Below are 26,275 nucleotides of genomic sequence, written 5' to 3' on the forward strand. Positions count from 1 at the left end.
GCTGAAACGAAGCACCGGACGGAGAGCATCCAAGCATTAACGTGAGAAAGAGCAGAACGCCAATCGATGCTCACAAGAATCGTCTCAGGAGTGCTCAAGTCCACGCAAGATCAGTCAACAATCTCCGGTGAAGATGGCCGCCTGACCTTCTATTTGTGGGGATGTACTTGTCTCTTGAGGCCATCTTTAATTCCATTCAGAATTGAAAAGGAGTCATAGACCTCTAGGGGAACATTTTAATAATCACTTATATGCGGTGTTGTTTTTATTCCCCTCCACTAACGCTGCCAGTCACCAATCCGGACTTGATTAGAGGGTTAAATGTCTCCGATTACGAGTGCCTCCCTCACTTTAGGCAAGTCTACAATCTGTACTCTTCGTCTTCATCACCACTGGTGACTTTGAGTGCGTGACCTCCACTGAGGGAATTGAGAAAGTCTCTTTCGGTTAGTTGTGAAAGCAAACATGCTGTTGGAAAAAGGCTGTTTCTTTGATAAATAAAGTGTTAAATAAATGATTGAGCTTGAAAACAAGTCACAAAAATGGGGTACTTTAACAACAAATGCAACTGAAAGTGCTGTAAGATAATAATAAAAGTAGTCATGAATAAATAATTAAATAATTGGGGTTCTGCAAAACATTTTTTTTCAAACCCCCCAAAAAATCTTCATTAAATGTTGATAATGATTCATTTGATGTTTCTCTACAGTACAACTAGAGATGTGGGGGAAAAAATACCCCAAAGTCAATTATCTGATCACCTGGGGGAGGTCCAAGCATATTTCACAGGGAGGGGGCAGTGACCCCGCAGTCCCCCCCTCTAGCTCTACCACTGCTTGACAGTAAGTTGAGATGTCTCACCTTCACGCTTTCCTGCAAATAATCAGCACCTGCTTGCATTCTTCCAAGACAGCAGGGCGCTGACAGATGAACGGAAGCATTCGGCGGGGAGCCCTTCCCAAGAGTCGCTTTGGGCCTCGGTCCTGCAGAGAGAGCAGAGAGTCGACCCGACTAACAAAGAGTCGCTTACCATTCCGCTCAGGCTTTGTTGTTGTTCTTTTCTCACTCTTATCTTTATTTGCGCTTTTGGTCTGACATTAACATCGGAGCATTATTGATCAGCACTCTGCAGAAGCTTGTCAGACAGATTAAATCACCTGACCCGGGTTTGGTCCCTGTGCACAGGCGCATCATCCTCCATGGAGGGATGCATTACCACCTTATCTGAAGGCCTCCTTTAATATGGAATATCATATTTTCAGTGAATGTGTTTTTCTTCACCTGGCGTGTTGTGTGTGTGTATATAGAAATACAAAACGGGCCGGATATGAAACAAGGTGTGATTAGATTGTGGCGTGCTCTCCAGCCCAGCCTGACATTTATTTAAGGATCCGCTCGCTAAATGAATTTGTCAGTGGAAATTAGATTCTGTTTCCTTGAGGAGATTCACCCATGACCGCAAACATCTTTGAATATGGGAGGCCTCTTTTTTAAAATATAAAACAAACCTGTTCGGCTTTAGAGCTCATGTAAAATTCATGCTCATGCTTTAAACATAAAGCAAAGCAGCAACTCCTTAGAAGACAGCGTGTTGTAATTATGGATGGGATAATAAGCGCACTGCGCAAGGCTGTTCATTCTCTGGACGTGCTTTCGTAAAACAATCCCACACAATGAAATTAAACCATGTACGGACTCAATGTGCCTTTTTAATAACCCAATGGGACACACAACCTCGCATTTATTCCAAACGCCCTTTTACCATTTTTGTAATGGACCTTACTACTTCGCCCTTTGTTTTGTTGACCTAATGGATTTGATTCCATTTTGACATCTTGTTTACAACTCGTAGCAACTCAGTCGGGACAGCGACACAAGTGTATTCCTTGTTAGCGGTGGTCCTGCCAGAAAGAACATCGATTGCCGCTGAGGAGGTGCGCTCCGTTAATCCCAGGTCTGCTCCCAGGTCACATATCTCCACAGAGGCTACGGAGTTAATAGGCGAGGAGAGGCTAGAGCGCTTTGCCAGCTGGACCGCCTCGAGCTTTTTTAACTAACTCCTCCATCAAAGTGCTGTGTAGTAATTAGACAGGGTTAGAACAAATGCGCCGAGTTCTTTTCTTATCAAATGTCGAGGCTATGCAAATTAACGATAGACGAGGGAAACACATTAAAAATAGAGGAAGGTACACAATGTCAAAAATATTGCATGGAGCAGCAGTATGATTCAATTATATATATGTGGATGCAGCATGAAGGTAAGCAAGTCAATAAATATGAGGGTGGCAATAAGACACTTGTGGATGCATTAACATATTGATGAGAAATATGTCACAATCTATTCGAAGGCGCCATGCATGTGTTAATGGAAACATGTAGGGTGTTATTCGTGCACATATGCGCAGTCATCATTATTGTCACGAGGCTGAGGGGAAAAGGATTGCTTGACTGTCACAGGTAAGTCATTTAGTGAAGCATCCTTATCTTGGAATTAATCACCATGGCAACAACATCCTACAACACCATAAGGTGAACACTGGCAATTTGTGCAAATGTATCCAATTAGCATCCGAAGCAGGGGTGGAGAGCCCTTTTTCCATCTGGGGACCTTTTATGGGAATAATGTTCTGGTGGAATGATTGAATAAATGTTTGCTGTGCATTTCTGATTTGGATGTTTTGGGGATTTTTTTTAAACTGTTATTCTGAATTTTTTCTTTCAGGCGTGCTCCAAAACTATTTAATCATTCATTTATGAGCAATGTAAGATCAAGGATGCATTCATTAATTTAATACATTTCAAATACTTGACATTTTAAAAAAAAAGTCTGGATAGATATACAATCTTATACCTGGAGAAATCAACAGAGTTAAAATTTTAAATGGTGCAGATTTTTAGAGTGCTCTTATTTGAATAGAGAAAGTGTGCCACCTGTTGGCAACTTCTCCAACCATGCATTTTCTAGCATAATCATTTGGGTATAGGGAAGTGATTATTCAAATTAAATATATGATATATAATAATTATAATATAATTTATAATAGAACATTTCACAATGGTATATTTGTGGTTCAATAATAATAATAATGATGATAATAATAATAATGCATGTACTTGTATATAAAAACAGAACTGACTCCCCGCAGATGTTCTACGAGATACAAATATACAATGTAAACACTACGCCGTTTTCTTTCGAATGGGTCAGGGCACCATTTATTTATTAAAGTTATGCATAACCTTCCAACATGAGCGTGGTACAGTACATGTTGAACTTCAAGACAGGATTAGAGGAGACAGATAGCAGGCAGGTTAGGAAGAGTGGTGGGGCCCTTCTCGAGGAAGAGACAAGAAACCTGCAGGCAGGACGACCGGGAAGAACGTATAGAGGAAAGGAAGGAAGGAAGGAAGGAAGGAAGGAAGGAAGGAAGGAAGGAAGGAAGGAAGGAAGGAAGGAAGGAAGGAAGGAAGGAAGGAAGGAAGGAAGGAAGGAAGGAAGGAAGGAAGGAAGGAAGGAAGGAAGGAAGGAAGGAAGGAAGGAAGGAAGGAAGGAAGGAAGGAAGGAAGGAAGGAAGGGGGTGGGCGAAGAGGAGCACATCCATAAAGGGAAGAAGAGGAGGAAGAAGACAACAGGACTAGATCAGAGCCCCGGCGACTCTTCATTCTAGTTCGTGTGAAGTCCTCGGTTTCAAAGACAACACAGAAAGGTTCTTTCTATACACGGGCCTCTCTCAGTGGGACTTCACTGGAAGCGGGGTGAGCCTTGCTAACACTCACATCAAGCCTGTGTGACAGAAGAAAGAAAGAAAGCAGCCAAAGTAGCAACAGCATGCACGCAATGCAGTAAACACTTAAAAAAAAAAAAAAGGAACCAAACAAAAGGAAAATAAATACATCTTGGGATAAAAAAAAAATCTTAATACATTATCTTAAATTTTTTCCTTTTCTTGCTTGGTGTTTCATATACTGTATCTAAATATATATATACATAGATCTTTATGTATATATATAAATATATTCTGTATATAAACCCACATTTCTTTGTACATTTTGGTATAAGTTCTCTTTCTTGCAAGGGGGGGAGGGGTGTAAAATGGAAATATGGGTGATTGCCTTGTGCTGATGAGGAGGCGACTCCGCCTCTTTTAAGTCTCTTGCTTTGTGTAGCAACAAAACGGACAGGGGGGCTTTAGTAGTAAGAGGACAAGCTTATAGAAGGTCCACCATGTCCAGGACACACGCACACACAAAGGTGGTAGCACTCTTAGCCCCCCCCCCCCTCCCTGAGGCAGAAGGTGCAGCTGAGATGTCCACTATCTCTTATCTGGGGAAAGACACAATGAGCAAAGAGCCAAATTCTGTATCACTCAGTTTTTGTGACTTTAAATTTTTTTTTTCAAAATGTCCTCAAAGTTCTCAGTATGACAGCCAATATACCTTTGTTTCCATCCGAGTGTGTGGTTGACTTCCCCTGCCTCTGACGAAGATTATTGTACTTGGCTTCAACCTCCTGGAACAATAGACGAATGGTGAGATGGGCACACGAATATTAACATTAGCCGGTGACGAATGCTTACCTTCAGATGGTTGAGGTTAGCCTGAAGGTTGCGCAGGTGAGACAGGACTTGTCTGCTAAAAGATGAGAGGCTGCCGGCGTGCGACGCCGACGAGAACCTCAGATTGATGCCCGAGTCGGCGGCGCAGCCTTGCGATGCGCTCAGCTGCTTCCCGGCGGGTGACATCTCCTCGTCGGTGCTGCTCTCCCCTTGTCCGCCATATCCTTCCAGGACTAAAAATCCTGCTGATAAAGAATCAAAATACAGCGGTCCCTTGAGATTGTGTTTCGTGACCACAGTTGTGATATAAAAAAAAAAAGTGTAATGAATTAAATAAAGTTTGTGTCATAATTTCATACATTAATTAAATGGACATTGTCTGATGTGCATTTTTCAGCCACCAGGCGGCAGTATTGTACTACACTTAAATGTGATGATGAAACAGAAGTCTGCAATTAGGCTTCATTGCAGACAGTACAGAATATTAGATGCGTGTTTCTTCATTTTTTGTTCAAATATAAGTCAGAAATGTTTTATAAGTTGTAATAAACTGTGAGGAGATTTTTTGGTAGAACATTTGACTATCTGCCAAACTGCTGCTGAATGTGAGGTTTGCAGCCACCCGAGCTAACTAGCTTAGTGAGGATGCTCACCATAATCTTCGGGTGAGTCAAAGAAGCCCGTGTCACCGGAACCCAAGTCTTGCGTGGGGTCTTCGGTCTGGGAGTTGTTCCTCTCCGAGCCGTTGTGGACCATCACGCGTTTCTCTACAGGCGTCCTCAGCGAGGTGGTCCTGAGGAGACGCGCTCCTGTGGAGCGCTTGGTCCGCTCTGCAGCTTCCTGCGACATGAGCTGCGTCACCAACACCTGCTTCAGCGCTGACACTGCCAAGAACGAAATCATTTTATTATTATTAGAATTATTACTAAGCATATTGTAAAATCCAAAGTGTAAATTACAGCATCACATTGGCAAAGGCTTTTTGTTTTGATATGTACTTACATGTTTTAAGTGCTTCATCTGCTCTCGAGGGAAACACATTAAAGGAGTCTGCGCTGCCGTCTTCAGTCCCTCGGTACGGAAGCTCCGGGTCCACAAAACCTTCCTCCTCATCCTCCTCTTCCTCCGTTTTCCCCGCCTCAAAAGGATTGTTAGCGGGAAGAGGGCTCGGAGTCACACGCCTCACAGCCGGACTACTTTCTTTATCTGGGAAGATAGTCCGTGATAAGCTTTATCCAAAGGAGTACAGTGATACAGTGGAAGAAAGGTATGAGCCCGGTTACCTGTGGACTGAGTGCTGCCAGTGGATGTGCGGTCTGGGTCTTTACTCAGTCTGGAGACGCCAGCTGTGATGATCTCCACACCATCTCGCTCTCCACTGGCAAACGAATACGATACATTTAGATCACAAGTTGGGGAGGGCTTTAAGTCACTGTATTAAGATGATGAACGGACATACTCTGTCTGAGGTAAAGGTATGACACTGTGGGGTTTGACCTTCATGGCTTCGGCTCTTTGCGTGATCAAATTCTGCCAACTGGTGAATAGGAAAAGGAAAAAAAAAAAAAACATATCAGCCTTAAACAGTAAACATTTGTTAAAAAAATGAAATAGATTCTAAATTGAGGTAAGTAATAATCTACTACAGCCCTGTAGGTGGCGCTAAAACATATTACAATGTTGGCAAAATGTGTCGTACGTTCTCTGATCCGAAACTGTGGAGGCCATCAGTTCATAGATCTGTGCACCGTTCTCAGACATGGAGAGCACGAAGAAGGACTTGTTGTCTGACAGGAGAGAAGAGGAAAAGTGACGTTGAGGGTCCTACTTCAATGACATTGCAGGAGGCGGGTTGCGAGCCAACCTGTAGCCACAGAGCGCACCAGCACAGTGCTGAGCTTAATAATGGGGCTAAAGATGTGCTTGGTGTCGGCGGTGCCCGCCAGGTTCTTGCTGTGACACTTGAGGATGAGACGCTCGTCTTGTTTCTGGAGAAGGACCAGGATGTCCTCCAACAGGAGAGTGTACAGTTCTGCAAAGACACGAACAGATAACATCAGTGAGTGTTGACAACTGTTTTCAGTCACCGTTTTATATTTTTAGATGTCTGACCAATCGTCTTGTCCTTGTTCACTTTCCATGACAGCGGCCCTTCGTGCACCATGGTTTTCTTGGTGAGGTCAAGGTTCTGACAGGAACATAACACATCACAGGCTAATTATTATTTTATAGAATCTAATTGCTTATAGGGCACCAAATTGAACGATTTACACCGGAAAAATAATCATCCCCATTATGCTCGAACAGTATTTCTTCGAATATTGGATCTATTTTAATAGATGCCATCTCTCAACAGCTGGTTCTGTCATCCATTTAAAACATATCAAATCAAAGGCTCACCCCCATATTGACGTCTCGATTTTTCTCTCTGGCAAAAATAACAGTTACTTATTTTTATGCTATTGTTCACCCAAAAATAGCAAACCATAACAGCAGCACCTAAATAATTAAAGGTAAAGAAATGCTCATGCTGCCATGTCACCTTTAACTCCAGGATCATAGGGTTGTCCGTCTGCTTAAGAGACGACAGGTCCAGTCTTCTCTGATAGTCTTCTAGCCTCTGCAGTAGGGGGGGGGGGGGGGGACAGATTTGTTTTGTTTTTTTTACTCCTTAAAGCAAGAGCCATAAGCAGACAGAAAACACACACACCTGCTTATCTTCTGCTTCCTTTACAGCCTGGTTGACATGATTGAGGATCTTTCGACAGCAGTCGGCTGCCTGCTTAACTTTGTCCTTCTCCACTGCATCGTCTGAAAAACAATACGACATTAACGATGAATTAAGGCCCCCTCTGGTAAATTTCTACTCCCTCCGTCCATTGAGCCAGTATAAATAAAACAGTTAGGCAAGAGAACAGCATAAAACTTTGTTGCACTTTATCGTCTGTGCTTTCCCAGTGTGAGACCTCCTCTGCGATGAGAGGAGGTGATGGCACCAAATAATGAGTGAGACATTTGCTAAATTGTGCACCGCTGGTTCCTGGACCATTACAATGAGAATTTCCCAATTTGTGAATCGTCGGCATGTTGCCATACGAAGCTTGGGCGAGAGTGTGATTGGTTTGCAGAAGAATGTGCTCTTTAGTGACATCATTGTGGCAGTGAGAAAGCCACATGGGATTTACCAGTGTACTTGGAGATATTGTCCAGCAGCAAGGGGTACTTGGTGAACCTCAGCATCTCGACCGGAATAATGTCCTTCAGCTGCAGTCGCCGGCACAATCGGTTACTTTGCGCCTCCTGAGAAGCACACCGGGTTCTTTTTAGCACCCCACCGAATGCAAACGAAAGGCGAATCATGTCCGCATATTACCTGGATGAACGAAATGAAGCGCGAGTCTTTCTTCTGCTTGGTCTTGATGATCTCCAGAGCAAAAGGCTGATTGCTGCAGAATGTCCCCACGGCCTGTTTGATCTTCTCCTCCTCTCCACCACTGAACTGTTAGGTGCCCGCACCAAGACGCGAAGGGGGCAAATACAGACAGACAGTGGCTGGGTTAATGTGGGTCAGGGGCAGTTGCCATGGTGACCGTGTTGAACCACCACACTCTCAGAAGGGGGCCAGGCTTAAGTTCTTGTGGCAGAGACAGCTTAAATGTAGACGAGGTCCCGGGGACGGAGCGTTTAGCCTACTTATGTCCCGTAGAGATTTTTTAGACAAGCTTGAAATTGAATAGTCATGTACAAATCAGTCAGAATGACCTCATGTGAGTAATCAAAACAAACACTCATGTTTTCTTTTGCCGTCAAGCAATTTCACCCTATCAGTGCTTCTGTAACATAAAGGCATAAATGCAATTCCACCTTGAGAACTTTACTCACCCAGGAGAGCAAGTCATCTCCTATCTGATCAATGACCGATGACTCGTTGCGCTTTCGCACTGCTGCCATCTGCTCCAAAATGGAAACTGGATTGAAAAGCAGACGCGAGTTAGTCCGTGTGTGTGCACGTGCGAGTGTGTGTGTGTGTGTGTGTGTGTGTGTGTGTGTGTGTGTGTAAGCGCACCATGCAGTTGTAGAATCTCCTCCAAGTTGGTGAAGATGTTTTTGATGTCGGCAGGAGGTAGGATAGCATCTTTTGAAAGCTTCTGGTAGAAGATGTGATCCAAAACTCTCAGCATTCGCACGTGTGCACGCTCCGTGTAAAATAGCTCTGGAAAACGCCAAGTAAATGTTAATTAAAGAAAATAAAGTTTGTTTGATCTACAGATTTAGTAAACCAAGCCCTCACCATTGATAACTTCCTGTCTCTTGATTTCAAGAGGCCTGAGACCCGCCAGAACCTCACGTCCGACAAGCTGCTGCCAGTTAAGCGGGTCATGTTCCGAGTCTGTTCCCTGGTCGTCCTCGCTCTGGGCATCGGTAGCACCCACTCCCTCGAGCCTTGCGGAGAAAAGAAATCGGATTGTTCACTGCTGCACTTCTGATCTTGATTCTGATTTAAAACCACCAAGAAATAGGACCTCACCTTCTGATGGCCTTTGGTGTTCCCTCGTGGGTTCTACAACAGGAATACAGAGGTGGGTAATCAAGCAGCAGCAAGCTAGCAGCTTGTGTACGAATATAATTATTTAATGTTTAGTTTAGTTTTGACTGTTTGTTCAATAAAGTGATTCGTCCCGCCTTGCTCATGGTAAAAAAGCTAATTGATGCTCGTGTGAATGTTCAGGCACCTGTCAGTTTCTCTGTCCTCCTCTTGGAGTTGGTCCAGGCTGTAAAGGTCAAAGTGCGATGCAGGATATGGCAACCCGTCGAGGGGGTCAGACTGAAGACCGTCGCTCAGCCTGCTGGGGCCTGAAGTTGGAGTGCCACCTGAAAGTCAAGACTTGTGTTACAAACAAAATCTCACTCGCTCCTTCTTCGCAAAACTCACTGGTCGGTTAGCTTACTTGAGTCTGTGTCTCGGCTAGCATCGGAGCTGAAAGTGGTGCTGTTTGGAGATGAGGTGGTGACGGATGCGGGGTGTGTGAGCTCGGGGCCCTCGCTGGATTGGCTCCCCCTTAAACGCCCCGCATCCGTTTGCTCGCTGGGCTGAAGAATAGGCTGAGACAATTGCTTCTGAGGCTTGGGTCGACCGTCAAGGGCTTTGCCCACTTTGTGGAAAGAGAAGGGCGCTCAGAACCTCCAAATGCCTCAAAAGCAAACTCCGGATTTTTAGTAGCTCACCCGACGCTGCTTCAATGCGGCTGGGCCGACGCTGGGGTCCGAGGATACTGGGAAACCTCGGCTTCTTCACCTTCTCTTCACCATCCTTTTCTGTCTTAATGCTTTTCTGTTAATGAAGAATTCAAAAGATGAAATTAAAAATCAGGATAGTCGAATAAAAGGCAGTGTTAAAAATAACTAGCGACATTACCTTAATTTTAGGAAGAAAATTGATCCGGACCCGTTTTGACTCCAGACTGCGAGGTTCCTTGACCCTCACACCAAGGTGCTTCATGTATGTATAAATGACATACTGCATTGTAGTGCTGGAAGAGAGAAAAATAAATTAACTGAGCCTACCCTGGAACTTGTGACATAGAAAAACAATGAGATCAAGAGCCAATACTGCACCATATGTCACAGCATGCCATCTGGGATATGCTTCCAACATATGGTGGTGCGCAATGGGCCGTTTCCATCGTTTCATTTTTTTAATTATTTAATGCAAGCATATTGTATCTATAGCTTGTCTGGTCTCATTTTGAAAACAACTCATCAAAATAAGTGCTGCAATGCAACATTCATACAATACATTTAAATCAGCTTACCACTTCTCCTCTTCTGTCGTCTGAGCAGTAACCCTACAAAGGCAAATATTTCTGAGTGCCTCATTGACTTTACACGAATGTTTATGACCAAATCTGGCGTGTCGATTTGTTTCACTTACAGGATGTCCTCAATCTTGGTTATGATGTTTTCAGCATAAGAGCGTTCGCGCTCGAGGGTGACACGATCTCGTCCACGCTCTTGGTCCAGCCTGCCCAGCTCCACTTCAGCGACGGTTAGGCCCATGCTGCGCTTTTGTCTACATGTACAAACATGTAATGTTGACATGTGGATGGGGTTGGTTAAAAAAATAAATTCTGGAAAATACATCGATATGAGAATCAAGTCTACCTGAAATCCTCAAGGTTCTTCTGAATGTCAGGGAGCAAAGAATCTTGTAGTGTTTGAACGTGTTGTCTGTTTATTTCCTCTGGGATCAACTCTGTCCGCCGTCGATCTGCAAAACCAGCCCAAATACTTAAAGTTAAAGAACAAATAGAGCCCCATTATATTTGACCATAAAAAAAAAAAAAGCTAAGGCAGAAAAACTGACCAAGATCAGCAGAAATGGATTCTGGAACTGCCACTTTCAAATGCTGAAAGAAAAAGGGCAAGTATTCAATACCCGCAATAATTAAACTGCATCATCCTTTTCTGCCTGTGTTCAGTGCTTACTGCTCCCCGATCAATAAAGAAGGTATGGAGGTCCATGAACATCCGTCTGGTCTCTTTGGAGTTGGTCTGCTTGTACAAGTCAGCATAGAGGTAGCACAGCTAAGGGGACACGAGACAATGAATGAAAAACGCAAACAAAGAGCTCAGACGGAATCAAAACAAAAAGCGTTGAGGGTCGTACCACCGGGGCCGGATCGAATTGAGATATGACGTGATGCATGAAGGCTGCGAGGTGGGCGGGCCGAGACTTGAGCTGCTCAATGCTGGTAAAGCGGTTACACTGGCCATTTGTCTGCAAAAGAAAACCATGGACAAGGACGTAAAAAGAGAAACAAATGTGATGAATGGCAATATTGCAATATACCTGCTCTTGGTCAGAATCAAAATAATCGTCCTCAGCTCCAATGATATGCGAGACGATACGAGAGGAGGGACTGCTGACGGTGGTGGGAGACAGAGAGTCCTGCGGGCAACACATTTGTACATTAGAGAATTAATGCTTCCTTTTAAAAATTGTCTGACTGCGGTGTGGTTGGACATTTAATCGTACTCCAAAATGTCCGACAATAACACCGAAGTGGGAGAAGGGTGGAGATGATTTGTACCAGATCAGTGGCATCCTCTGTTTCTGGGGAGTGGCAGGAGTTGAAGCTGTTCCTGGGTGTGCTCTTTGGACTCGGGCAAAAACTCTCTGGAGAGACGAGTCCAAACCCAGAAATCTGTAGGCGGTGAGGCACAACAATTTACAATCGACCTCAAATTTCCGTATCAATCGAACAGTAATCATACATAATGATGTATTGAAATTAGGATGAGGAATACAGATGTTGCATCACTTATTAAAAAAACAAAACAAAAAACCCCCGAGACCAACGTACAGGTGTGCTGCTCCAGGACAAGTCAGCACTTTGCTCTCCCGCCGCATGAGTGTGCTCAGTTTCAAACATGCTACCATCATCTGCATCTCCACCCGGAGCAGCCTCCTAAACATCCACAGAAACATTAGCTGCTGATAAATTAAATACATCACAACAGAATAAATACGACCAAAAATACAATCCGCTTAAAGGGGAAAATCAAGCTGAAAATGTTCTTAACAATTATGTATGCGCCGTCACTACGCTAAACATGGAATTACGATGCGTTCAGGGCAACCCCCTAGCGATTACATGAGGATGGACTATGCTAGATAAAGACGGTACAGGCAAAATAGAGTGGCTTTCCTCTGAAGCCTAATCCTCAAATAAGATTAGGATTAATGTTTGTCTGGAGCCTAAACGCTCTTCACTGACTCGCACCCGGATCTTCGGGATCCTGTCTCTCGATACCTGGCTGTGTGTTGGCAGGCTTACCTGTGTTGCGCCGGTGGCCTTGAAGAGCTGACCCTGCAGCTGTGGAATGTGTTTCTTAGCTTCCTGGTTGTCTTTCAGTAGTTTTGGGGAGGGGTTTCGGCCGTACTCTTCCTTCATCGCCTGGACAGCAAGTGACGTATAGTTCAAACACCCCAAACATTTTTCACCCATAAATCCTGTTCAGTAATTTATAAGATTATTACCCATTGAGGTGTGGAGGAGAGCCGGTCGTGAGAACTGTACGGGCGTTCTGTCGCAGGCGAGTTTGGGGAGGAAATAGTCACGCCAAGCATTTCAGACTCGGCTTCAGACAGGGGGATCTGGGGGAGCCCCGGAGGGCGACCCAGGACTGTGAGGGCCACATAGGAGCCCGCTAGAATAAGGCGGAGAGATTAGCAATACTATTTCGACACGACGGCAAGATCCTGTTGAAAAAAGAACTTACATTTGATAAGCTTCACCACTTCAATGTGGTTTGAATGTGTTACGAGGGTTCCGTTGACCTGAAACACACCGACCGTCAGCATGACATACCCAACACACAGCTGAGAAAAAAGATAGAGTGGCCACAAGGTGGCAGCCTAGATCCTGTTTAGACCTTTGACAAGAAAACAATATGATTCATGCAAAGGTGGAGGGGGGGGGGGGGCGGGGGTAGTTGCAGATAAACACACTACCTTGATGATCCTGTCTCCTGTCTGAACGCCTGCCCGCATTGCAGCACCATCTGAGAAAAACGCAGTGATCAGAGCATGAAAGAAACAGAAAAGGAAAACAAATTGGTTGAGCCGGAACAGTTTGGAGAAAAAAAACTACCTGACATTTCAAAGCAGCTATTTGAGTATTACAACCGTGGTTATGTTTCATGAAGGACCTGTTTCACAGCTCCACCCCAAACAAAAGATTAGACTTGTGAGTCCTGTCCAGCTGAAAGTCTTTGACTTTTTACGAGTAGCATATGAAGCCTCAAATGAAGCTTCACTGATTTGCTTCCCGGGAACGACCGATACTTGAGTTTTGTTTGTGTTGATAAGTAGAAGTAATTTTCCCGTCAAAGTCCCCCCATGCATTGATGACACCTGATAATGCCGCTCAAATGGAACGACTCGGGAAATAAACAATCCGCAGCCACAATGGTGCCTCAAGTGCGTCAGCGGCGACTTCCCCGCGGCAGTTCTTGCAACAAAATAATGAGAATCGTCGTGTCTTGTGTCACCTTCTTTGACGAGCTGCACAAACACCGGATTGTCACCACTGACTGTGAGCCCAAAGCCATTTTCGTCTTTCTGGATGATGACGCATCGCTGGACCAGACCTGCAAGTGAGACACAGAAAGGGTGGTACGTGTTTTGAAAATGAGCTGAATCAAATGTCACACATTCATCATGTTTAAAGGACATTTTTTTTCTCTCTCTCTATGTTATCTTATAATGTATACAAGTTGAAAATCAACCAGAACTGTTTTGGATCATGGAGGTCAACTGTGCTGTGTATAGCAAAGAACAGCTGCACAATATCTTTGCGATACCACAGGAAATTGTTTAAACTCGCCTACACGAACACTCCGGTCAAACATTTTCCAATGATCATTACTATTATTCGGATGCGGATGCCTTTTGGCCGTGCATTTGTTTGGAAGGATGTCTGAAAGCGATCTGGCGATCCAGACATTGCTGCTTGTTTTCTCACAGCCTAAAGGGGGAAAACGATTCTTCTCAGGTTCTTAACGCGTGGTTTCATTAGCGTGGCGAGAGGAGATTAGCGTTTATCTAACGTCTGAGTGATAATGACTGGGCTGACAGGACAATGTCAAGAATTCCCAAAGGACCGATATTTTTTGAGTAAATACCTCGTTATCTTGGAAAGTATATTACTCAAAATTGACCCCAGCGTCTATGACCTTTGAACTAGTTCCTTGTTGCGGCTGAGATTTTCTAACCATTGACGTACCGACCGGAGAGGTGAATGGATCAATATGGCTTGTGGGGGGTTGGTGAGTGGAGAATGGGAGCTAATAGATGTGGAGAGGTTTGGGTAAGCAAAAAGCCTCAGGCTTGGGGAGGAGGAGGGGTGACACAGCTCTAGACAGAGGGGGGCAAAGGAGGGGGGCAGGGAGCGAGGTGAAAGCAGAGGTGTCAAAGTGATTAAGCCATATGGGCTAAAGAGCTGGTGTGAATTTACCTCGAGATGTTGATCTTGCGCTTGAGTTCCACGCTTAACTGTGTGTATTAGGTCAGGCTTTATAAAAACCTTGACAAGTGGGGAGTGCTGACATGGTCAATGAGCAGGCCAATCCATTTACAATGATGCATTATTCAGAGGCCCTAACTGATTTGTTATTGGCACCCCTTTTGCTGAAACGCTATATAAAAAGAAAAAAAAAAAAAAAGGACTCTAGAGGATAAACTGACATTTAAAACTGAGAGCGCACAAAAGGAGGAGGATCTTAAAAATATCAAATGCGCTCGAATGATTTGTCGGGATTTCAAAAGAATTCTTAGCAAAAGAAAATAATGGGAATAGAAATAATCGATGTCATGATAAAATTGTTGCCTTTTTTTTTTCCTACTTGACAGGCAATGTATTTTTTTTTTTTTTACTGTTCATCAAAGCGATTGAAAGTGCACCGCCAGCTTTGTCTATGCTTGCACTTTCTCCTCGTTAAGTGCAAAATAAACAAAAAAGCACTGTATTCATCTTAAGGCATTCTCACACCAGCATGTTTAGATGTTAAAAAAAGTTGTGCAGATGTCACACCACTCATCCCGGCAAGAGGATCCTTACCACAGGACTCAGGCTTCCCCTCTGCTAGCACACTGCTGCTGCCACTCTTCTGCACCACCAGAGCTTCTGCTCACAGCCCCAAACCACGCAGACAGCATGGCGCGCATACACACACACACACACACACACACACACACAGAACACAAACCAACAACACAAAAGGAAGGAAAGACACCAAATAGAAAATCATGAGGGAGGAAAGTGATCATGGGAAAAAGAAACCGTAATAGAAATAATAAAACACTCCATTTGGGTTCCTGGCGTTGTACTTTCTGATTTGGTTTTACATGGTGCTCAGTGGACACACGACTAGACGATCCAAACATTTCTATTTCTGTTTCATTGTAGCAACAGTGGTTCCATTTGTCTGACCAAAATGTGTCTCTTAAAGTGTGTGTGGCACCTCCCACAGGCAGACAACCTCCAACTTCCCAGAGAAAACAATTTGTCCATGTGCTGTTGTATCATTAATATAACCCATCATGCGGTGCAGAGGATTTTTTTTTTTTTAGACGGTTCGATTACATAAGTTTGTGTTGTACTGTAGCTAACTTTTTTTTCTTTTTTAAACCTTCTTAAACTCTTCTTAAAAGAGCATTTTGACGTGTGTAGCCGGTTGAAAGGCTTTTTGAAATCTGCATTAAGACCACCCAAACACACAAGACGCCACATTTGCACGCCCTCAAGTAAAATGGCTGACAGGCAGCTGCGTAGATAAAGAAATTAAAACGTAACCATCTAACTATGCTAAATTTGATGGATTTAAAAGAGACAAGACTATTTTCAAAACACATTCAGAACAGAAGCAGGATAAAGATCAGACCACACTGGTCAAAGTTTTCAAAGACAACAAAACCATTAGGTGGACACACATCCTTTCAGCATCTCAGCTGCCTTGCACAAACTGTCATCGGCACACACTTTTTTTTTTTAGACTGTGTTTTGTGTAACAACACAGAGCAGAAGAGGCGGGGTGCGCCGTTACAAACAAGGCAGTTAGATGAAGCGATGAGATGTGGGGGGGGGGGGGGGGGGGGATTGCAGAGCACATTTAAGGAGGAAAGGAAAAACAGAACAAAAACAGGTTGGTTGCCTGCGAGTTAAACATTACCTGTCGGGTCAAACTCATTGGAGGAAAGCGAGGTTTTGTCACTTTTCGGTCTCTTGTCCGGCGGGTGGTCTTTGCTGAGAATGCTGCTGGTTCTAAAATGAAAACAAAACAAAAATAAATTCACCCCCAAGATTCAGTGAAAATGCAAATTTGTCAACGTTGAATAGTGAATACTGTCCGCTGTCTATCAAGATACAAACTGAAGAGTAAAAAAGTAAAATGGAAGTATTTCTAAACCGCATATAAAGTCACTTAGCTAAGATTATTTAATTTCTAAAAAAATAATAACAACAAAAGACGAAAACAAAGTTATGCAAGATCTCTAATAAAGCTTCGCACCATGGCAGGACAGCGTTAGCTCGCGACTAGCAAGCTAGCCACAGTTTATAGCTGGTGCGGCGCAAATTAGTTTAGCACCTAGCCTAAAGTGCTTGCAGTCATTTGGGATTGTTTCACAGCACCGTCATTTTCGGACTATAAATCGCGTTTTTTTTCATAGTTTGGGTGGGGGGGCGACTTATACTCAGGAGCGATTTATATACATATATGTTTTTTCATTTTATGGCTGGTGCGACTTATACTCCGGTGCGACTTATAGTCCGTAAATTACGGTATGTTACTTCAAATTGCCAGTACGCTTAATAAAAAGTTTTATGGTAATTCAACTATGGAATTCAAACAATTAGCATTCCGTAATGAATTGTGTTGGCCCTCAGAGGTTGCTTTGTGTAAGTGGCGGGATATATTTGTAACAGACGAAAAGTTAATTAAAGCTTGCGTGCAATGCATACGCAGCAAGCTCGACGGGCTTTTGAGAGAGGAACTGAGAATTCATTTGCCACACAGAAGCGGCAATTATTCACTTTGGCACTGACAAGAACGTGTGTGAGTCACAGCCAATGTGTCACGGTGGATAATGTGACAGCCAGAGAGGATGTGGAGGCGCTCTGCTGAGCAAGGCCGGAGAAAGGACTTTTCCCAAAAGCAAGGCCACGGCCGCCGCGCACTGGCTCGGACCTCGGCGGGCCATGTATGGTTGCCGCTGCCTATGCCGGCCCCAAATGTGAAAGGCCACTGTTCTGTTCGCAGTGAAAGGCAGTGATGGGCCGCACTTAGAAGAGGGACTCCTTTGTCCCTCACTGTGTGTGCATGCGCGTTAGCAGCAGGGTGGGGGTGGAGGAGGCCATGTTTAGTCTGAGCTCAGAAGACTTCTGTATTGCAGCAAAAAGACGATTCCGTACCTGTTTGCTTTCTTGGGAAACCTGCGGGAGTGGAGAGAGAGAGAGAGAGAGAGGAGCCAATGTTAATATCACGATGACCTCATCGAGATTAAAGCAAAAACCGAAGAGGGCAAAACAAGATACATTTCCATGAGACCCATCTCGTGGTAAACATGATAATCCAGATCAAACATGCGAGTTCTTGTGCGGCAGATTAAAGCGTTTTCCAGGTCAAATGTCCTCCGACTCGCAGATCACTCGTTGCTCGCGTGTGTGTGAGTGACATCACAACTCCGCACTTCTGATTTATTATTTGTTTTTCGAAAGAGCCTCGTTTCCTTGTGATTATTATATTACTTTTACCTATATTGTTAAACTGCGAAAGAACGCACCATTTCGGGACAAAACAGAGAGGGCGAGTAAGTTTACATTTCAGTCGTCATAACGGGGGAGGCCTCGCGACTAACGAGTGACTATTAACTCTCTTTCTCCCGGTGACAGTGTGTTCCATTCAGACTGGGCATCTGAATGGCTCGTTTATGAAAATGCCTCGGTCTGTAATAAGTTCCAGGGACTCAGCAAGAGAGCGAGAAAAAAAACTCCCAAAGATTTAAGTAACCAACTCCCATGAAAGCTCGAAACTGGAGAGACCCGGAAAAAAACAGCCATATAAACATAGAGACTGAACAAGGCGAAACCGAGCAGGCTAGCTTGGGTTCATGTGGGCGCTAATGAAAACAAGACAGTCAAGTACAGCTTGTTGTGTGATGAAAATAATGATAATAATAATGAAACTGCATTGCTCAATTTTGGCACATGCTGCCAATTTTTATAAATTAATATAAATTATACATGAATATAACAATTATTATAGTTATTGATGCTGTATGATGAAAATAATAATAATAATAATAATAATAATGAAACTGCATTGCTCAATTTTGGCACATGGTGCCAATTTCTATAAATGAATAATATAAATTATAAATTAATAATAATAAAAATAATGAAACTGCATTGCTCATTTTTGGCACATGGTGCCAATTTTATAAATTAATAATATGAATTGTAAATTAATCAAATTATTATAGTTATTGATTGACTGGGAACAATAAACCATTACAACCGAATAGCCGTCCTTCTCATTTGATACAAAATCCACCAGGAATCTTTTGGCGCATTAGTTTATTGCGAGATTAGGAAACAGCTGCCTGAAACTTTACCGGAGAGGTTTCCAACCAGCTGGTCAGACCTTATGGGCAAAATTCCCATATTCGCCATATCCTAAACGGTAGAATTGTACCGCTTCCGCATTAACAGTCAATTGTCTGTCTGGCAGACAACAGTGCTCCATTGTTACATTTCCTCATAATGACTTAAATACTCCGATGGACACACGGTAATGAGAACAGAGAAGCTCACGAGGGGAAAGAAACAGGATGACAACGTGGACAGGATAAGACGCATACTTAGTGGCGAGAACTGATTAAATTGGATTTTAGATCCAGTTGCCTGTTATCTGATAAGTCTGGGTGAACTGACCTCTTGACAGCTCTTCTCAAATTATGCAATGTATATTCACATTCAAATAAAATCATTTTTAAGTACCAAAATCAGCCTACCACCATTTTTGTTTTTATCGTGATTTTTTTCTCTCCAAATCATATTGAACTATATTCATAGAACTCATCAGCCAGACTTTTTCTTTCAGAAAAAAAAAAGTTCCTCAAGGCATATAATTGTTCCTCAAGCTTCAAAGAGCGAACCATTCAAATGTGCAGGAAGCGTTATGTGGGAGAAAAAGGGTGGGGCGGGCGAGCAGGGTGGGAGCGGAGAGGTGAGGGTGCTGATGTACTGCAGCGGGCCCGGGCTTGAATGCTCCATTGAGGTTTGCTGTTTTGATGGAAAAGTGCGCCAGAGCTGGGCCAACTTCAGCAAGAGTGGCAGCAAAGGGAGACCGTGACTACACCAGCGAGGGAGAGAGACCGACCGAGTGAGCAGCAAAGGGGAGGGAGGGATGACGAACAGCCTTATTTTTGTGAAAGAATCTCCCGAAAGGAAGAAGAAGGGAAATTGGTGAATAATTAAAGAGTAGATGAACAGGGGGAGGATTCAAGGGGAAGTCCTGCAGGAAGGATCCTGCACGCACACACACGATTAAAGCTGCACATTTAAGTCAACTAACAAATAAAGTTGAGAAACATTGGCCCTCTTTACACTCCAATGAAGAGTCATTATTTTCCAGATTTTCTTCCTGTCTGTTCTATATGGAGGATGGGCGGGGTGGTGTGCTTGAAGTTGACGTAGCAATTTTCTACTTTGGGTGGTAGTGCCACAGCCGCAGGGACGATGTGTGGAGAATTCCGCAACGTTGGGACTCCAAGAAGTTTACATTGGCAATATTCAGGTTCTGAAAGACCATGTGCAAAAACCTGCTCGTATCTAACGTTTGTGGACCCTACCTGCAAAGAATGAAAACAATCCTCATGTGGTGTTAAACCCGAAGGAGGCGTGGCCCGCGTAAAGCCCGCAAAGGATTGGGAGCTGCCTTGAGGCTGCGGAGATCAGAATGAGGAGTGGTCCATTCCAGAAAGACGACCACATTACCTCGCACGTAGCAGCAGCAGCAGCAGCAGCAGCAGCAGCAGCAGCAGCAGCAGCAGCAAATTACACTGGAAACCGAGGGAGAGGGTCATATCGAGCACCTTGGGAAATTGGAAAGATGTTCCAACGCAGCCAGCGGGACCGATTTTATCTCGACTGCAGCTTGTCAATAAGAGACGGCGCGCCGCCGATGTTATCTAATCTGTCTACCTGAGTCACAAAGTGTCATTGTGCACAAACGCACGCACAACACAAAACGGGTCACCTTCGTTGCAAAGGAGAAAGGAGACGTCGACACCCACGCACTTGCGTTCCTCTCTGTATTGTCGCCATGTCGGATTTCAAACAGACTGTGACCTTAGCGGAGCCCTCAAGGTATCGATGTGTTAACTGGGGCACAGATTTAAAGAAAGCGTTTGAACCAGACAGAGAGGCGAAGGGGGGAGGTGAGAACGCAATTGTTGTTGGCGTAGGAAGAAACAGAAGTAATAGTTCTGGAGCTCAAGCTAAAGCCTCCAGGGGGAAAACGCTGCCCTTTCTGCCCCAATAAACCTCATCAGGATTCCTGACATGAAGGCCGGGGGATAGACATTTCTTCACGCTATGCTGTCTCCTGTCCTCTGGGACTGAGAAAGGAAAGGAGGTAGTCCAACGGGTTACGCTGTATAACGTGAAGACCGGAGGACTTCTCTGATCAGTCGGAAAAAGTTCCTGGCATGACGAGGCATGTGAACAAAAGCTCAAGGAGCATTAAGTTAGTTCGTCTTACTTTTGCTTGAAATGTGTTTTTATTTATTTGTCACATCAGTGCAAAAATATTTAATACTACATTTTAAAATGTCAACTTTACAAAGATTTGACTTTGTTTTTCTAGTTGCGGGGATTGGCTATGGGAAAATTAGAGGTTGCGAAAAACTCGATACGGGCTGGATCCGAGTCCGTGGCGGAACCTGTGCCCTAGTCCTGATGCTCTTTGACAAAGTGCAGCAGCGTTTTAAAGTGGCTGCTTAGCCCTGAATCAGCAGAAAGCAGCCGTGCAAGGTTAATCGCAGTGCAGTGGGAGGTTTGCTGCTCCGTTTCCCTCTGCGCATTAAGTTCTGCTGGCAAAGAGATGTTTGGGATGGTGTATCTCATCCAGAGGGAGAGGGTCATCACAAAGTACTGAACAGCCTCTTCTTGAAGAGTGAAAGCCGACCGCAGAGACTCTCAAACACATTTTATACCACGAGGAACAAAATGATTTATGTCATACAAGAACTGGATGATTTGGCCTTGAAATGAAATATCTCGACTGTATTCAAAAACAAGTTCTGCTTTTTTTATTTCTCCAGAAACCAAACAAGATTTGGAAAAAAAAACTAAAGAATCCCCCTGACTGCGCTTTTCTATACTCGCTCTTCTCGGTTCCCGGCCATCTTGTTAGCGCAAACCACAAAAGTGAGGATGTGCTTCAAACTACGGAAACTGCAAAAAAAAAAAGGAGTTTCGAATATTTGTGCAGTGATATAGCAATAATAAAGTAGCCACGCAGCAGAGCTAAAATTATTGGCATATGGTAAGGCACCAAAAGAAAAAAACATTGGACCTATGACAGACCCTTGCTGGATCCCTTAAAATATTATTTCCTCTGTTACCCAGGGAATCCAGGTATTGACTATCAAATATGGTCAGAACCAACTGAGACCCTTTTCAGATTTGTGTAGGAGGATTTCCCGCTTCCATTCCCAGTCCTAGCATTTTAGCAAAGCACACATTAGTGAATCGGAGTTTTTATGCTGTGGTGGAAGCTAAAAATGGACTGGAAAAGGAGCCCCAACATGCCAACCATAAATCAAAATCATCCAGTGTAGGACAGCACTGAAACTGCAAGATTAGAGTCTACTGAGAATCATAACCTATATTTACAAAATACTGTCCACATAAAAAAACATCTTTGTATCATCAAGACCGTTCCATACTTTAATCACAAAGCAGGAAAGTTTCCTTTTCAGATGAATTCCCAAATAATTCCCAATGCCGCTGGCCTCATTCACAGCTACAAAACATTTTCTTTCCTTGTCCTCTTTTTTTTTTCTCAGTTGTAAGGATCGTGTCTTTAGTGGGGTGAGAGTAATGTGTGGCCCTCAAGCTCCCTTCGCCTGGCTTAAGGGGGCAGGACCCTAGACAGTGTCCGCAAGCATCAGGATCATAATGCTATAGCACATAAAAGCACCAGCTAAAAAATCTCCACCCACTGTCTAGCGTCCATGGGCATTGTTGTTATTTGTTCCCCCCCCCCGTCTTCTGTCTCCTTTTCAATTTTCTTCCACTTTGGTGTTGCTTCACAATGTAATAGTGCCCTTGAATGAAATGCTAGCATGGCAGAATGATAGCGACCTAAATTGAGTTTGCGTTTATGACAACCATAAAATGCAATTATGAGACAATGCAGTGAATTGGACAGGTATTTTGCCGAATCTATAAAAGAAGGACATGGAGGCCACAGTGGAGGATTATTTCTCATTACTCCTCACTTTGCTAATCATAAAACACAATGTATGGTTGGCCGAGGCATTCTACCCAAATAATCCAAAAGATAGTTTGCCCGGCAACATCGACAAATGCGACAATAATAAAACACTTTTGAAAAATTGAAAATAGACAACATTTAGGAAGGCGGCAGACACAAATGATTCACGAGTCAGCAATGTTGACGACATTCCCGACCAATGAGAACTTGCTCGGTGGTCAATTTTAAATTGTCACAAGTAGGATGAGTGTATTTGGTCTGTAGTCATAACCCAAAAAATATATAAACAGCTCAGTTTCTCACACAAATCATCAATACTACCGACCTATCTATCAAAACAATCTTGCCCTGATATTCCTCACATGTACCTGACCTAGATCCACAAATCTATGAGGAGTATACAGACTAAAGCTAGCCTGCTCCCACTGAATGCTATTGTTTATTTTTAGTGATGTCACCAGCACCACTTTCCGGGAGGGCCTCAGGGCAGGCCGGTGGGGCGGGGTAGGAGAAAAAGCGTGGAGATCAGCAGAACTTTGTGACAAAGAACCAGTAGCTCACAAAACTGACCCACAGTCCTCGATAGATGTTACATTCACACTCCTGGCCGACACAGCAAAAACACATCATGGTGCCACAATCGACCTGGATTGAAACACGAGTAAATATTCAATTTGAACTAAACACAGAGGAGAAAACACTAAACATCCATTACTGATGTCGGGTTATCTTGAACTCACGCGACATAAATATTGTAAACCTGCGGTTTGCGCTCTCGATCTAAAAGTAGGAAAATAGCGGTTGACATCTCCAAAACACGTTCTGCACACGGGAACGATCATAGCAACTGCGCTCCAGTAGGTTCATTAGGGGCAAGCAGTGTTGTGGTAGCCGGACTAAAATAAAAACTGCGAAAAGTGGGTGCTAACCATCGCTGTCATCGTTCCGATTGGGGGGGATGGTTAGCAAGTATAACGGAGCTTCAACTGGAGCTTGCTTCCGTCCTGATCTAAGTAAGCACATTCCAGGGAGTTAGCTTGCTTTCCTCACAGGTATGTGGGACTCAGGTAGGGAGCAGGTCAAAACGCAAAAGAGGAAATCAATTGCAAAGAAGAAAACCCACGCCGGAATTAACCTCATGTAATGCTTCCGAGGGTATCCTAATGGATTAAAGAGAGAAAAAGAAACACTTAAGTGGTGCGATTTATTTGCTGTTGGTGTCCAAGCTCTCTTGACTGATCGCTCCAATAAGATGATTAGGAGGCTGCGTCTAAATCCAAAGATCGTTTTAATGGGTGCAGGAGAAGGTAAGCGTTGCAGGCTTAGCGATGTTACCTAGCCAGACAGAGTCTCTTTAGAACACTTTGCTGGGAAAGAACTCCATTAACCGAGCAAACATCAGCAGTGTCTCCATCAAGATCGGATGTAGCTCCTTGTTAATTAGATTGCATGGCACAGTTATTAGTCAGCACATTGCGACAACGGAGCGATCGACTCGGAATGCACCAACGTCTTATCGGTGAGCTACGTCGGCTAAATCAAAGCGTCTCCAAGGAAGATCAAAACACCAAATAGAATTCAGAAGAGTCAGCACACCTCACTAAACTCCATTTTAGCCAGCGTTACATTATTGTTGAGATTCTGCTCTTTCAGAAATAAAAGCCCATGACGACCTTTCACCTTGTCTTTGCGATGACACTCCAAGGGGTTGAAGTGACAGTAGAGGAAATGTGTGATAATCATAAAATCGGAATTTATTACAATATAGCAGCAGTGTGCCAAAAGTGGTATGTGTACCTCTTCCTGACTCGTCGGTGCAATATGGCTAAGTAAACAACAATGAAATAAGAACCTAAAGGTAGCTTTGTTGAGTATTAATGTGAAGCTTTCTTTAAACTTGTGTGGCACTTTGGCAGGTAACATTACCTGTGCCGCACAGGTAATAAAGATTTAATAATGAAATGAAATCATAATAAATCGGAGCCTGGGCGTTGTAAATGAAGAGATTGTGCTTTTCATATTTTAGCAGAATATATAATTGGTGGTTATACTTTACCTGTCAGTGAAGCTGGACTGTGTGTCACTCATTGGGCTTCCGGTTCTAGATTTGCAGCAAATTATATCCGATTAACATTTTCCAGAGTGTGATGTGGCGACTTGCTTGAGCGTCCTTCTCTGGCATTCGTGAAAGGATAGCCTTGGTGTTTCAAAAAAAATAAATATAAAAAAAAAAAGATGCAAACAAGAGATGCAGATGGCAAATATCCTCAATGTATGGGGGGTAGTCCAAGCAAGACGGATTAAAATGGTGCAGACCCTAAAAATGAATCAGTAAAAGAGATTATATCCTTCCTCTGGGTCATAAATAACACCGCTGGCCCAAATCGCATGCGGGTAAAACTCGCATTCACATCCCAGTTTTTGGGGTAATCCAATTTTACGGACACCGTGGCGATGCAGTCCGTCTGCCACCTCCCCTGCTCCCTGCTCGGCTTGAATAAGGGACTGAACGTCCCCGGCAGATTCCTCCAGTCGGCACTATGCGGTTTGCTATCTCTTGCCCGATTTCGTCGTTACCAAGAAGAGTCGTTTAATACCGTAATGTTGAAATCAAACGGGCAAAACGGAGGAAAAAAAATGGTTTGTCAATGATCTTGTGTGAAAATCCTCAAAGGAAAGCAGAGTTTAGTCTTGGTAGCTCTCAGCTAACAAAACAGATGCGCTCTATTGGGATGAAAAAAAAAAACTTTGCGTCGTGTGCTCTTGTTTCCACTGCAAATAAACCAAGTCCGAATCTCAGAGAGTGGAGAAAAATATTGCACGAGTGTCCAGTAGTCTTTTGTTTTGCGTCCCCCGGCTTTCGAAAAAGTATCTCCGCAAGGCAATAAGAGAATCCGAGTGGTCTGTGTATGTATTAGCACCGCTCGACGCTCCTTGACTCCATGTTTCCAGAACGGAGTCACTCAGTCGTCTCTCAGCACAATTCCCGTGGATGGAAAAGCAGGCTAGGCTAAAGTGGCCAAGCTAACGGGACAGAAAGTAACAAGCAGTCTCCTGCCAGCGACTTGTCGTAAAAAAAAAATCCAACAAACCGAAAAGGTGTTAAAACTTTCAGGGACGATCACGACCTTTTCTCACAATGCTCGGCGTCATTTGTATTATACTAAAAAGTTGAAGGGACGCAGGGGAAAAAATGCCAGTGTGCTGCTAGCAACGCCCTAGCATGCTAGCCGCCGCAATTCCTAACTTCCACCACCAACCACTTCCGCCGGGAGATGGGGAAAACTCCAACAGCATCCTGGCTTTCGAAGTGCGTTAAAAATAACAATCAAAATGTAATGTATTTTTTTTTAATGAATTTAAAATGTTAAACTCAATTCATACGTAGATATTATTTTATGGAAAACTAATATATCATTCACCACCAATTAACACCAGGTCACATGACACACAAAGCAAGGGCTGTTTTTGAAGCGTGTTTTTAATTTGATCACATGGCTATTTTACTTTAGTTTTATGACTTATGGGTGTATCTAACTATTTCTAACGATTGGAAGACAATGCCAATCATACATTTGTTATCTGACGTGTCACCCTTAACAAATTTAACAATTTAAACTCCCCTTACTAAATGATGATTATGTACTCAATTA

At 43.6% G+C, this 26,275-nt stretch overlaps 1 protein-coding gene across 5 annotated transcripts; it reads right to left on the reverse strand.

The window, feature by feature from the left end:
• Window positions 1-1,689: 1,689 nt before the first annotated feature.
• On the reverse strand, window positions 1,690-25,875 carry LOC133155555 (rho guanine nucleotide exchange factor 12-like). Of its 5 annotated transcripts, none has more exons than XM_061280967.1 (39): window positions 24,679-25,875; window positions 17,531-17,551; window positions 16,290-16,381; window positions 15,179-15,244; window positions 13,611-13,709; window positions 13,072-13,121; window positions 12,840-12,897; window positions 12,598-12,767; window positions 12,395-12,514; window positions 11,921-12,025; window positions 11,648-11,761; window positions 11,224-11,505; window positions 11,043-11,141; window positions 10,921-10,963; window positions 10,719-10,824; window positions 10,489-10,626; window positions 10,370-10,402; window positions 9,973-10,087; window positions 9,783-9,888; window positions 9,506-9,709; window positions 9,290-9,428; window positions 9,085-9,117; window positions 8,848-8,999; window positions 8,623-8,769; window positions 8,439-8,524; window positions 7,930-8,055; window positions 7,742-7,856; window positions 7,267-7,367; window positions 7,099-7,176; window positions 6,669-6,744; window positions 6,421-6,588; window positions 6,256-6,343; window positions 6,016-6,093; window positions 5,840-5,934; window positions 5,559-5,762; window positions 5,210-5,440; window positions 4,578-4,801; window positions 4,438-4,510; window positions 1,690-4,324 (listed from the first exon to the last, which is right to left on the reverse strand). In XM_061280967.1, the coding sequence occupies exons 1-39, from the start codon at window positions 24,708-24,710 to the stop codon at window positions 4,314-4,316; spliced, it is 4,278 nt and encodes a 1,425-aa protein (XP_061136951.1). In that variant the 5' UTR covers window positions 24,711-25,875; the 3' UTR covers window positions 1,690-4,313. The 5 variants fall into 5 exon arrangements, with proteins under 5 accessions (XP_061136951.1, XP_061136953.1, XP_061136950.1 ...); XM_061280969.1 differs by lacking the exon at window positions 1,690-4,324 and having other exon boundaries at window positions 4,341-4,510; window positions 4,578-4,798; window positions 11,224-11,334; window positions 11,407-11,505; XM_061280968.1 differs by lacking the exon at window positions 1,690-4,324 and having other exon boundaries at window positions 4,342-4,510; window positions 11,224-11,334; window positions 11,407-11,505.
• Window positions 25,876-26,275: the final 400 nt, after the last annotated feature.

This window comes from Syngnathus typhle, linkage group LG6, assembly GCF_033458585.1.
Source record: "Syngnathus typhle isolate RoL2023-S1 ecotype Sweden linkage group LG6, RoL_Styp_1.0, whole genome shotgun sequence".
Lineage (NCBI taxonomy): Eukaryota > Metazoa > Chordata > Actinopteri > Syngnathiformes > Syngnathidae > Syngnathus > Syngnathus typhle.